The sequence below is a fragment of the Globicephala melas genome, chromosome 6, assembly GCF_963455315.2.
Source record: "Globicephala melas chromosome 6, mGloMel1.2, whole genome shotgun sequence".
Lineage (NCBI taxonomy): Eukaryota > Metazoa > Chordata > Mammalia > Artiodactyla > Delphinidae > Globicephala > Globicephala melas.
Window position 1 is genome coordinate 68,569,857 of NC_083319.1, and position 12,492 is coordinate 68,582,348.

Below are 12,492 nucleotides of genomic sequence, written 5' to 3' on the forward strand. Positions count from 1 at the left end.
ATAGAAGAGATTATTTCTTTTTAGGTCTGCTATTTAATGTGGAATATATTTCTTAAACTGAAAATAAAACTCTTAAAATATAAAACATGTTTATAGATGTATATTTATTGATAGATGTGATATCTTTAGTGAACAGTACAGGTATATACAGTATATATTGCACGATCTTTTTTAAAAATGTGTGTATATGCATAGAGGATGAAAGGCAGATTATACATTAAAATGTTATCTCTGAGAGGCAGGGTTGAACGGAGTAATTTTTGGACTTTTTCTGTATACCATCTTACCTTTCTGAATCTTTTACTTTGAGTATGTGTCACTTTCAAAAATTAGAAAAAAACATTTTTATAAAAGTTACATCAGAAAATAGAGATTTATTTTTAATATTGCACTTTCTCTTTTTAGGTAGTACACCAAATGTACTGTTTTCTACTCAAGATCCAGTTGAAGATGCAGTCTTTGGCGAAGTTACTAATCTCAAGAAGAATGGTGATAGAGGAGAAAAAAGGCAAAAGCATTTTCCGGAGAGAAGCTGTAGTTTTAGTTCTGAAAGTCGAGCAGGAATGTTGCTTAAGAAGAGCAGTTTGGATTTAATTTCAAGTGAAGTGGCTATCATGATGGGAGCAGATGCCAGGATTCTCACAGCAGCACTGACGAGTCCTAAGACTTCTCCACTTCATATCGCAAGAACCCATAGCTTTGAGAGTATTAGCTGTCATCCAGCTGACACTAGGACTCGTGTGTCTGAAAACACTTGGGATTCTGAGCACAGATCTTCATCGGTGTTAGAAATGCTTGAGGAAAGCCAAGAGTTCATAGAACCTGTGGTTGATGAAAATGTAGCTAAAACTCCTGTGACAAAGGATACATGTGACAGTCTACAAAATGACAGTAATCAGTCCAGAGACTTGAAAGCAGGATCCAAAGATCTAGTAAATAAGAGAAGTAGTTTATGTGGTGGTGCTAAAGCTATTGAGAGGGAAGATGTTGAAACTGGACTAGATCCTTTGTCACTTTTAGCCACTGAATGTATAGGAGAAAAAACTCCTGATTCAGAAGATAAGTTGTTTTCTCCAGTTATTGCACGTAATCTGGCTGATGAAATTGAAAGCTATATGAATCTAAAGAGTCCCTTGGGTAGCAAGTCTTCTAGTATGGAACTACATGGAGAGGGAAACAGAGAGCCTGGCACTACCAGTGCATTTATTCACCCTTTAGAGAGGAGATCAAGCCTACCTTTAGATCATGGTCCTGAAGCACAGGACAGTCCTGAAAGTGAAAAGAGCTCCCCTGCAGTGTCCAGATCTAAAACTTTTACTGGGCGTTTCAGGCAACAGACTCCCTCTCGAGGTCATAAAGAACGTTCAGCTTCTTTATCAGCACTGGTCCGTTCTTCACCACATGGCTCATTGGGTTCTGTGGTAAATTCTTTGTCAGGGCTAAAGCTGGACAATATACTCTCAGGGCCCAAGATGGATGTGCTAAAATCTGGTATGAAGCAAGCAGCTACAGTAGCCAGTAAGATGTGGGTAGCTGTATCATCTGCCTACAGCTATTCAGATGATGAGGTAAGAGTGTCTTATGTGTGTCATCTGTCTGATGTTGGAATGTTTGGAGTATTTTTTAATATATACATTATTATTTAGATATTTCTGGTCCCTTTTTTATATTTTAAAGCGTGCATATCCTACTTCTTTCTTGAAATGACTTCAACATACATGTAAGGAAATTAATAATGAAGAAATAGAATATCAGGACTACTTTATAATTCCACAGCCCAGTCTAAACTAACACATTAAGTCTATTGATTTGAAAGAACTAATGATTAATGTTTGATTTAATAATGTTATATTTGCATAGCACTTCACTTTTTAAATAGCTTTCACCTGTGTTATCTCTTTAAGATATGTGATGTCACTCTACAACTTAATCAGTAGATTTCATACTGCACAACAAAAACTGCTAACTATTTATTTATTTATTTTGGCTGCACGGGGTCTTAGTTGCGGCACGTGGGACGTGGGATCTTCGTCGCGGCATGTTTAGTTGTGGTATGTGGGATCTTTAGTTGCAGCATGCAGACTTCTTAGTTGCGGCATGCATGTGGAATCTAGTTCCCCAACCAGGGATCGAACCTGGGCCCCCTGCATTGGGAGCACAGAGTCTTACCCACTGGACCACCTGGGAAGTCCCCCAAACTGCTAACTTTTTATTGAAGTTCAGTTGATCTACAATACTGTATTAGTTTCAGGTGTACAGCATAGTGATTCAGTTTTTGCGCATTATATTCCATTATAGGTTACTACGAGATACTGCGTATAATTTCCTGTGCTAGAAAGTAAATTCCTGTTGCTTATCTATTTTATGTATAGTAGTTTGTATCTGTTAAACCCATACCCCTAATTTGTCCGTCTCCCCTTCCTCTTTGGTAACCATAAGTTTGTTTTCTATTTCTTGGAGTCTGTTTCTGTTTTGTATATACATTCATTTGTATGACTTTTTAGATTCCACATATGAATGATATCATACAGTATTTATCTTTCTCTGTCTGACTTACTTCACTAAGCATTAATATTCTTTAGCTCTCTCCATGTTGCTACAGATGGCAATATTTCATTCTTTTTAACGGCTGAGTAATATTCCAGTGTGTGTGTATGTGTGTATCACATCTTCATGATCCAGTCGTCTGTTGATGGGCACTTGGGTTGCTTCCATGTCTTGTCTATTATACATAGTGCTGCTATGAACATTGTGGTACATGTCTCTTTTTGATTTAGTGTTTCCTTTTTTTCTGGATATATACTCAGGAGTGCAATTGATGTATCTTATGGTAATTCTATTTTTAGTTTTTTAAGGAACCTCCATACTGTCTTCCATAGTGGCTGCACCAATTTACATTTGCATAAAAAATGTATGAGGACTCCCTTTTCTCCACATCCTCTCCAGCAGTTGTTATTTGTAGACATTTTGATATAGACATTTTGACAGGTGTGAGGTGATACCTCTTTGGGGTTTTGATTTGCAATTCTTGAATAATTAGTCATGATGAGCATCTTTTCGTGTGCCTGTTAGCCATCTGTATGTCTTCTTTGGGAAAATATCTATTCAAGTCTTCTGCCCATGTTTTGATTGGATTGCTTGGTTTTTTTTATATTAAGCTGTATCAGCTGTTTGTATATTTTGGGTAAGTTGCATCATTTGCAGATATTTTCTCTGATTCCATAGGTTGTCTTTTTGATTTGTTGATGGCTTCCTTTGCTGTGCAAAAGCTTTTAAATTTAATTAGGTCCCATTTGTTAATTTTAGGGGACAGATCCAAAAAATACTGCTATGATTTATGTCAAAGAGTGTCCTGCCTATGTTCTCTTCTAGGAGTTTTATGGTTTCAGGTTGTATATTTAAGTCTTTAATCCTTTTTTTTTTTTTTTTTTTTTTGCGGTATGCGGGCCTCACTGCTGTGGCCTCTCCCGTTGCGGAGCACAGGCTCCAAACGCGCAGGCTCAGCACCATGGCTCACAGGCCCAGCCGCTCCACGGCATGTGGGGTCTTCCCGGACCGGGGCATGAACCTGTGTCCCCTGCATCGGCAGGCGAAGTCTCAACCACTGTGCCACCAGGGAAGCCCCTTTAATCCATTTTGAGTTTATTTTTGTATATGGTATGAGGGAATTTTCTAATCCCATTGTTTTGCCTGTAGCTGTCCAGTTTTCCTAGCACCACTTGTTGGAAAAACTGTCTTTTCTCCATTGTATTTTCTTGCCTCCTTTGTCATAAATTAATTGATTGTAGGTGCGTGGGTTTATTTCTGGGCTCTCTGTTCTGTTCCATTGATCTATGTATCTGTTTTTTTGTGCCAGTACCACACTGTTTTGTTTACTGTAGCTTTGCAGTATAGTCTGAGGTCTGGGACGTTTATACCTCCTGCTTTGTTCTTTTTTTCTCAGGATTGCTCTGGTAATTTGGGGCCTTTTGTGGTTCCATATAAATTTTAGGATTATTCTATTTCTGTGAAAAATGATAGGGGATGCAATCTGTAGCTTTCTTTGGGTAGTCTGGCCTTTTTTTTTTTTTGCGGTACACGGGCCTCTCACTGTTGTGGCCTCTCCCATTGCGGAGCACAGGCTCCAGACGCACAGGCTCAGTGGCCATGGCTCACGGGCCCAGCCGCTCCGCGGCATGTGGGATCTTCCTGGACTGGGGCACGAACCCGTGTCCCCTGCATCGGCAGGTGAACTCTCAACCACTGCGCCACCAGGGAAGCCCCTGTGTGGCCATTTTAATAATACTGATTCTTCCAATCCAAGAGCATGGGAATATCTTTCCATTTCTTTTAATCATTTTCACTTTCCTTTATCAACGTTTTATAGTTTTCAGTGTATAGGTCTTTAACCTCCTTGATTAAGTTTATTCCTAGGTTTTTTTCTTCTTTTGATGCAGTTTTAAATGGAATTTTTTTTTTAAATGGGATTTTAACTTTCTGATATTTCATTATTAGTGTATAGAAATGCAGCAGATTGCTGTATATTAATCTTGTATCCTTCAGCCTTGCTGAATTCATTTATTCTAAAAGTTTTTGGGTGGGGACTTTAGGGTTCTCTGTATAGAGTATCATGTCATCTGCAGTCCCTTCCAATTTGGATACCCTTTTTTCCCTTGTTTGATAACTTTGGCTAGTACTTCCAATACTATGTTAAATAGAAGGGGTGTGAGTAGGCATCCTTGTCTTGTTCCTTAATTTAACTGGAAAGCTTTCATCTTTTCACCATTATTATGTTGGCTGTGGGTTTGTCATAAATGGCCTTTATTACGTTGAGATATGTTCCTTCTGTACTCACTTTGATGAGAGTTCTTATGATGAATGGATGTTGAATTTTGTCAAATACTTTTTCAGCATCTATTGAAATGATCATGTGGTTTTTGTCTTTCTTTTTGTTAGTGCCGTGTGCCACATTAATGGATTTGCATATGTTGAACCATCCTTGTGTCCCCAGAATAAGTCCAGCTTGATCATGGTGTATGATCCTTTTTATATGTTGTTTGATTTGGTTTGCTAATATTTTGATGAGGATTTTTGCATGTATATTCATCAAGAATATTGGTCTGTAATTTTCACTTTTTGTAGTATCCTTGTCTGGTTTTGGTATCAGGGTAATAGTGGCCTCGTAGAATGAGTTTGGGAGTGTTTCATCCTCTTTAATAATTTGGAATAGTATTAGAAGGATAGGTTTTAGCTCTTCTTTACATGTTTGGTAGAATTCCCCAGTGAAGCTGTCTGGTCCTAGACTTTTGTTTGCAGGTAGTTTTGTTATTGGCAATTCTATTTCACTTCTAGTAATTGGTCTCTTCAAATTGTCTGTTTCTTCTTGACTGGGTCTTGGCTGGCTGTATGTTTCTAGAAATTTGTCTATTTCTTCTGTGTTGCCCAATGTGTTGGGATATAAATGTTCTTAGTATTCTCTTATGAGTTTTTGTATTTCTGTATTATTTGTTATTTCTACTCTACTCTTTTCATTTCTTATTTTGTTTATTTGGGTCCTCTCTCTTCTTCTTGGTGAGCCTGGCTAGAGGTTTGTCCATTTTGTTTATCTTTTCAAAATACTGGCTCTTAGTTTCATTGATCTTTTCTATTATTTTTTAATCTCTATTTTATTTCCTCTCTGATCTTTATTATTTCCTTCCTTCTGCTGACTTTGGGCTTTGTTCTTCTTTTTCTAATTCTTCTAGGTGGTAGGCTAAGTTGTTTGAGATTTTCCTTGTTTCTTGAAAGAAGGCCTGTCTTACTGTGAATTTCCCTCTTAGAACTGCTTTTGCAGGATCCTATAGGTTTTGTAAAGTTATGTTTTACTTTTCATTTGTCCCAAGGTGTTTTCTGATTTCTTTGATTTTAGCATTGGCCCATTGGTTTTTTAGTAGCATGTTGTTTAGTCTCCATGTGTTTGTTCTTTTCCCATTTTTCTTTCTCTAGTTGATTTCTAGTTTCATACTGTTGTGGTCAGAAAAGATGCGTGGTGTAATTTCTATCCTCTTAGATTTTTTGAGGCTTTTTTGTGACTTAGTATGTGGTCTTTCCTGGTGAATGTTCCATGTGCACTTGAAAAATGTGCATTCTACAGAATAGAATGTGTATTCTGCTGGTTTTGGATGTAATGTCCTTTAGAGATCAGTTAAGTCCAACTCGTCTATTGTGTCCTTTAGGACCTCTGTTGCCTTATTGATTTTCTGTCTGGATGATCTGTCCATTGATGTCAGTGGGGTGTTAAAGTCTCCTACTGTTATTGTATTAGTGTCAATTTCTCCCTTTGTGTCTTTATTTATTTAGGTGCTCCTGAATTGGGTGCATATATGTTAATGACTTTAAGATCTTCTTTTTGTATTGATCCCTTTATCATTATATAATGCCCTTCTTGTCTTTTGTTATATAGCCTTTGAAAAACTGCTAATCCTTTTAAAAATCATCATAAAGAGAATTAATCATAATATCTTTTTGTGAAAATAGGAGTGGACAAATTTTGTATTTAAAGAACTTAGAAGGTCAGTTAAGGAAAGACAAAATAAGCTAACTTCAAAAGCATCTTAACCTGGAATTATATTTAAAACAAACCAAAAAAGCAGTGTGAGCCATTTCACGTTTGAAATTTTATCTAGCAGTGTTAAATAAAAAGCTTTCTACAGAGTAATTTGGACTTGGAATATATGACTGTAAATTCCAGGTGGTTGCAGATCTTAATCTTTCTTTTCTTTTCATTACTATCGCCCTCGTACCATTGACTGCAAAGGCAAATAGGATATACCTAATAAATATTTTCAAGTGAAGGAATGAATAAAAAGTCTGTAAAATATTCATAACTTTTATCCAGAATTTAAGAAAATATTTAGGGATATGTGTAAAAATAGCTCAAGTGAATTCAGCAGTGTAACTCATAAAATTTACAGGATTCTGAATGTTTAAGCAGTAGAGGATTTACTAAATTCTTAATAATACACCAGTAAATCAGATTAGGTTGCAGGGATTTTAATAATGTAGAAGATTTAATGATAAACTACATGAGAAGAATGGGATAAAAATATCCTATTTTGTAAAAACGTATTATGTATGCATATTTTTGACTAGAAGGATATACATCAAGATTTTTACTGCACTCTGTGGATGTTGATATTATAAGTGTTTTATTTCCTGTTTTGCATATCTAGTTTTTAAAAATCATTTAATATGGTTTTATAACAAGGAAGACACAAGTCTTTCTCCTTTAAAGCAAAAATTTAAAAGGAAACTGCTTATTGAAATGTTTTCTATCTAAAGCATCAACAATCACTTATAGTGGTTAAGAACTACAGTGTTCAGAACTTTGTTCATGTTTTATTCCTCTAATAATGATGGTTGTTATTCAGAATAATCATATTGCCAGCTAAAATTCTCACCACAACCTTATTTTAATGTACTTATATTATCCACATTTTTCAGATAATATAATTAAAAGTTATGGAAGTTAAGTAATTTCTGCAAGGTCACATACCTAATATGTGAAGGGGGGCCAAGAACACAATCTGGCTGACTCTTGGAAGCCCCTACTCTACTTGGACTGGGGTCTCTGATTACACTGGGCATAGTGAGCGTCTAGAGTTCCTTCATTTTATAGTTTTGAATATTGGAATAAACCCCACACTCCTAATATACACTAGGAGCACAGCATAATCTTAAAGCACAGGTCATTGCTTGAATGTCTTAGAGTATGGAAGAGAAATTCCAAATAACAGAAAGAGTTCATGGTTTTGAAACATATGATGATGATGATTTATTTAAGAATTATAGATGAGTTTAATTCTGAAAAGGGTAGAGTGAATATATTCTCATTGGGGAAGGTATTACTTATGTATGTGGGATTTTATTCTTTTCAATTAAAGGAGGAAACAAAGAGAGATTACAGCTTCCCAGCTGGCCTTGAAGACCATATTTTAGGAGAGAATATATCACCTAACACGAGTATCTCAGGGCTGGTCCCTAGTGAACTTACCCAGAGCAACACAAGCCTTGGCAGTAGCAGCAGCAGTGGAGATGTAGGTAAACTGCATTACTCACCAGGTAAGGGGAAGGATCGTCCTTTCTTCTAATTTATAGAAAATTAATTTTTAATTTATGCCCATACTTCTTCCTCCCTGCACCATACACACAGTAAGCCCCATTTGTTGAGAGGATCTGATATAGTCACACTATATTATCACTGTTATTTTATATGATCTACAAGTACTGTAGGCACCCACTGAGTTTATTTTTAGTTATGTACATTTATGGATTCTATCATTAGTTCTCAAACTTTAGGGTGTCTCAGAATCACTTGGGGAATTTGTTTAAAAGTATATACAAGTATCCAAGCCCTAGGTTAAAACTTCTGAGACTTAATCTGTGGGATGGGACCTTAAGAATGTATATTTTTGACCAGCTCTCCGGGTGAATCAGATATTTACTAGAGTTGGAGGATTTCTGTGTTATATCACTGAAATTTCCTAGTTCTGTGTTATTTTTTAAAATTGTAATTTTATTCATTTTCTCCAACTTTCTATTATGAAAAATTTCAAATAAATTTCAAATATCCTAAAAAGTTGAAAGTTGAAAGAATCATATAGTGAACAATCATATGTTCTCTACCTAGATTTAGTTAACTGTTGTTAACCTTTCCTCTGTGTATGTACGTAAGTACATTTTGATACTAAACCGTTTGAAGATAAATTGCAGACTTCATGATATTTCCCCCTAAGTATGCATTTCCAAAGAATAAGGACATTTATGATGTTTACTTCTCTCTAGGTGAAATTCCATTTCCAAGAGGCATAAAAGGGCAGGACTTTGAAAAGTCAGATCATGGTTCTTCTCAAAACACCAGCATGTCCAGCATCTATCAGAATTGTGCAATGGAGGTAGAAGTTCTATATTCTGTCCATGATAAAGTGGCTGTAAACATATTTTTATTTCAGAATGGCATTTAACAGAATTCTGTACCTTTTTGGACAGAATAATAAAATAAGTCATTTTGTTGAATTTGCTTGATATCTTATGTAAACAAGGCAATAAACTGGTAGTTTTACCTATAAAGTAATTGAATTGTTATTCCAAGTGTGATCAACAAAATAAATACAATTCTATGTTTGTCTCAAGAGGATGGCCTATTAAGACTGATTTTCACTGTGGAGGTTCTCAGTATGTGTACTTTTCTTCTCTTAGGTTTTGATGTCAAGTTGTTCACAGTGCAGAGCTTGTGGAGCTTTAGTTTATGATGAAGAAATTATGGCTGGATGGACGGCAGATGATTCAAACTTGAATACAACCTGTCCCTTCTGTAAAAGCAACTTCTTGCCTCTTCTCAACATAGAATTTAAGGACTTGAGAGGCTCTGCAAGGTTAGTATTGTAAAAGTTCCCTTAAAGAGGTAAGCGTCCCCCAAGAGGCATGACTCCTGGGGGAAAAGTGAAATAGTCATGGTATGCTCCAGGTGTTCCTTTCCTCGCCCTCCTGCACTTTCAGTATTTGAGTAGAAAATACTAATAATGTAGGAGACCGCTTTTCCATTTTATTTAACATATGATTATCAGTAGTAGTTAATTCTCGGAGCTAAACTTTATAAATTATATAATTATTACATAGATTATATAATTATTATAGATAATTCCGAACTCTAACGTTAGTCATTATTTTAATATTTCTGCCTCGATGACCTTGATTATGTGTTCTGGAGCCGCCCCCGCCCCACCCCCCAGAAAAAGGTGGAAGAGGTTTTAACTCTTTTCTTAACTTTGTTGCCCCTTTATGTTGGTGCTCTGTACTGTGAAATGACCGAATTCTACGCATTGGAAAGGAGAGGCTGATCTATGATCAGTCGTTAAGTAATTGAGAGTTTGGTAACTGTATGCTGACTTAAAGTACTTATACTTAATATTCTATTTGCTTTATGGAACGAACTATCTTTATCTACTTTTTAAAAATTTCCAATCACAGAGGTGTCTCCTATTTTTCCTGTTAGCTTCAGTGTGGAGCTGAGTGAAAGCATACTCTAATTCCTGATGCACTGTCATCATTGGTTTGTGCAAGGGCCCTCTTTTATTATCTTCCTCCCGTCACCATTCCCACTCTTATTATTTTACCCAACAAAAACATTGATCCCGCTGTGTGTGATAAATCCTTGAATATATAACCTTATAAATAATGTTGTTTTGCATGATTATGTATTTTTAACGTACATGATTAGAATGATGCTGAAAATCTCTATTTCTTTTTATTACTCAGTTTAAAATCTGAGTTGCTATATGTACATCTAATTTATTCTTTTTCTCCTATAGGAAGTTAATACCTCATTTTACTTACTTGGATATTTCAGTTGCTTCCAGTTCTCTGTTACTGTAAACATCACTGTACTGTTGCAGTACACTGCAAAATATATGTCCCCTTCTGGACTTATGAAGTAATTTCTTTCAGAATAATAGTCTTAGGAGTGAGATCATTGGGTTTTTTCCATACATGATTTCAATAAACACTGGAAGATTGCTTCCCAGATGGCTACACTCCTACTTGTAGTGCCCCAAAACTCTCATTTCTGTACATCCTTACCAGCATTTGGTATGATCACTTTTCTGATTTTGTGCTCTAATGATATAAAGTAGTATCTCATTTTTGTTTGAATATCTCTGAATATTAGTGAGTTTGGATATCTCTTCATATGCTTATTAGTTATTCCAGCATTTTCTATGAATTGCTTGTTTATGTCCTTTGTCAATTTTTTAAAGATTTATTTTTTTAATGAGGTAACATTGGTTTATAATGTTTTATAAGTTTCATGTGTACATTTTATTTCTACTTCTATATACACTACAGCGTGCTCAACACCAATAATTTAGTTTCCATCTGTCACCATATAGTTGATGCTCTTTACCCATTCCATCCTCCCTACCCCTCCTTCACCTTCTGATAAGCACTACTCTGTTCTCATGTTTGTTTTTCTTTGGTTGGGTTTGTTCATTTATTTTGGGTTTTTGTTTTTTATATTCCAGCTATGAATGAAATCATGGTATTTGTCTTTCTTCATCTGAAGTATTTCACTTAGCGTGATACCCTCAATGTTGCAATGTTGTTGCAAATGGCAAATTTTCATCTTTTTTATGGCTAAGTAGTATTCCATTGTGTATATATACCACAGCTTTTTTACCCATTCATCGTTGACGGGCATCTAGGTTGTTTCCATGTCTTGGCTGTTGTAAATAATGCTGCAATGAACATAGGGGTGCATGTACCTTTTTGAATTAATGTTTTTGTACTCTTAGGATAAATACCCAGAACTGGGCTGGACCATGTGGTAGTTTCATTCCTAATTTTTTCAAGGAATCTCCATACTGTTTTCCATAGCGGCTGCACCAGTTTACATTTCCCACCAGCAGTGTATGAGGGTCCCCTTTCTCCACATCCTCACCAACACTTGTTATTTCTTGACTTTTTGATAACACCCATTCTAACAGAAATGAAGTGATATCATACTTTGGTTTTGATTTGCATTTCTTGATGATGATGTTAATGTGGTTTTTTGTTCAGCATCTTTCATGTGCCTGTTGGCCATCTGGATGTCTTCTTTGGAAAAATGTCTGTTCAGCTCCTCTGCCCATTTTTTAATTGGGTTGTTTGTTTTTTTGATACTGAATTGTATGGGTTCTTTATATAATTTGAGTATTACCTCCTAATCAGGTATATCATTTGCAAATATTTTCTCCCATTCAGTAGGTTGTTGGTTTGTTTTGCTGATGGTTTCCTTTGCTGTGCAGAAGCTTTTTAGTTTGATGCAGTTCCATTTGTTTATTTTTGCTTTGTTGCCTTTGCCTGAGGAGACATATTTAAAAAGACATTGCTAAGACTCATGTTAAAGATTATACTGTTTATATTTTCTTTTAGGAGTTTTGTGGTCTCGAAGTCTTTAATCCATTTTGAGTTGATTTTTGTGTGTGGTGTGAGATAGTGGTCTAGTTTCATATTTTTGCATGTGGCTCTCCAGTTTTCCCAACGCCATTTATTAAAGACACTATTCTTTCTCCATTGAATGTTCTTTGCTCCTTTGTTGTAAATTAATTGTCCATGTATGCCGGGGTTCATTTCTGGGCTATCAGTTCTGTTCCATTGATTTTGTTTTTTGGCTGCGTTTGGTCTTCATTGCTGCACGCAGGCTTTCTCTAATTGCTGCAAGCGGGGGCTACTCTTTGATGCAGTGCAAGGGCTTCTTATTGCAGTGGCTTCTTTTGTTGTGGAGCACAGGTTCTAACCGCGCGGGCTTCAGTAGTTGCAGCACTGGGGCTCCGTAGTTATGGCAGTTGTGGCTTGCGGGCTCTAGAGCACAGGCTCAGTAGTTGTGGTGCACAGGCTTAGTTGCTCCGTGGCATGTGGGATCTTCCCAGACCAGAGCTCAAACCCTTGTCCCCTGCATTGGCAGGCAGATTCTTAACCACTGTGCCACCAGGGAAGTCC

At 36.3% G+C, this 12,492-nt stretch overlaps 1 protein-coding gene across 5 annotated transcripts in view; it reads left to right on the forward strand.

The window, feature by feature from the left end:
- Positions 1–12,492, forward strand: part of DENND4C (DENN domain containing 4C) — a 135,693-nt gene that overhangs the window by 103,003 nt on the left and 20,198 nt on the right. For all 5 annotated transcript variants that reach the window (XM_030840586.2, XM_030840588.2, XM_060300970.1 and 2 more), the window contains 4 exons: positions 406–1,568; positions 7,902–8,079; positions 8,803–8,912; positions 9,217–9,392. In XM_030840586.2, coding sequence (XP_030696446.1) covers positions 406–1,568; positions 7,902–8,079; positions 8,803–8,912; positions 9,217–9,392 — 1,627 coding nt within the window. The remainder of the gene's footprint in view (positions 1–405; positions 1,569–7,901; positions 8,080–8,802; positions 8,913–9,216; positions 9,393–12,492) is intronic.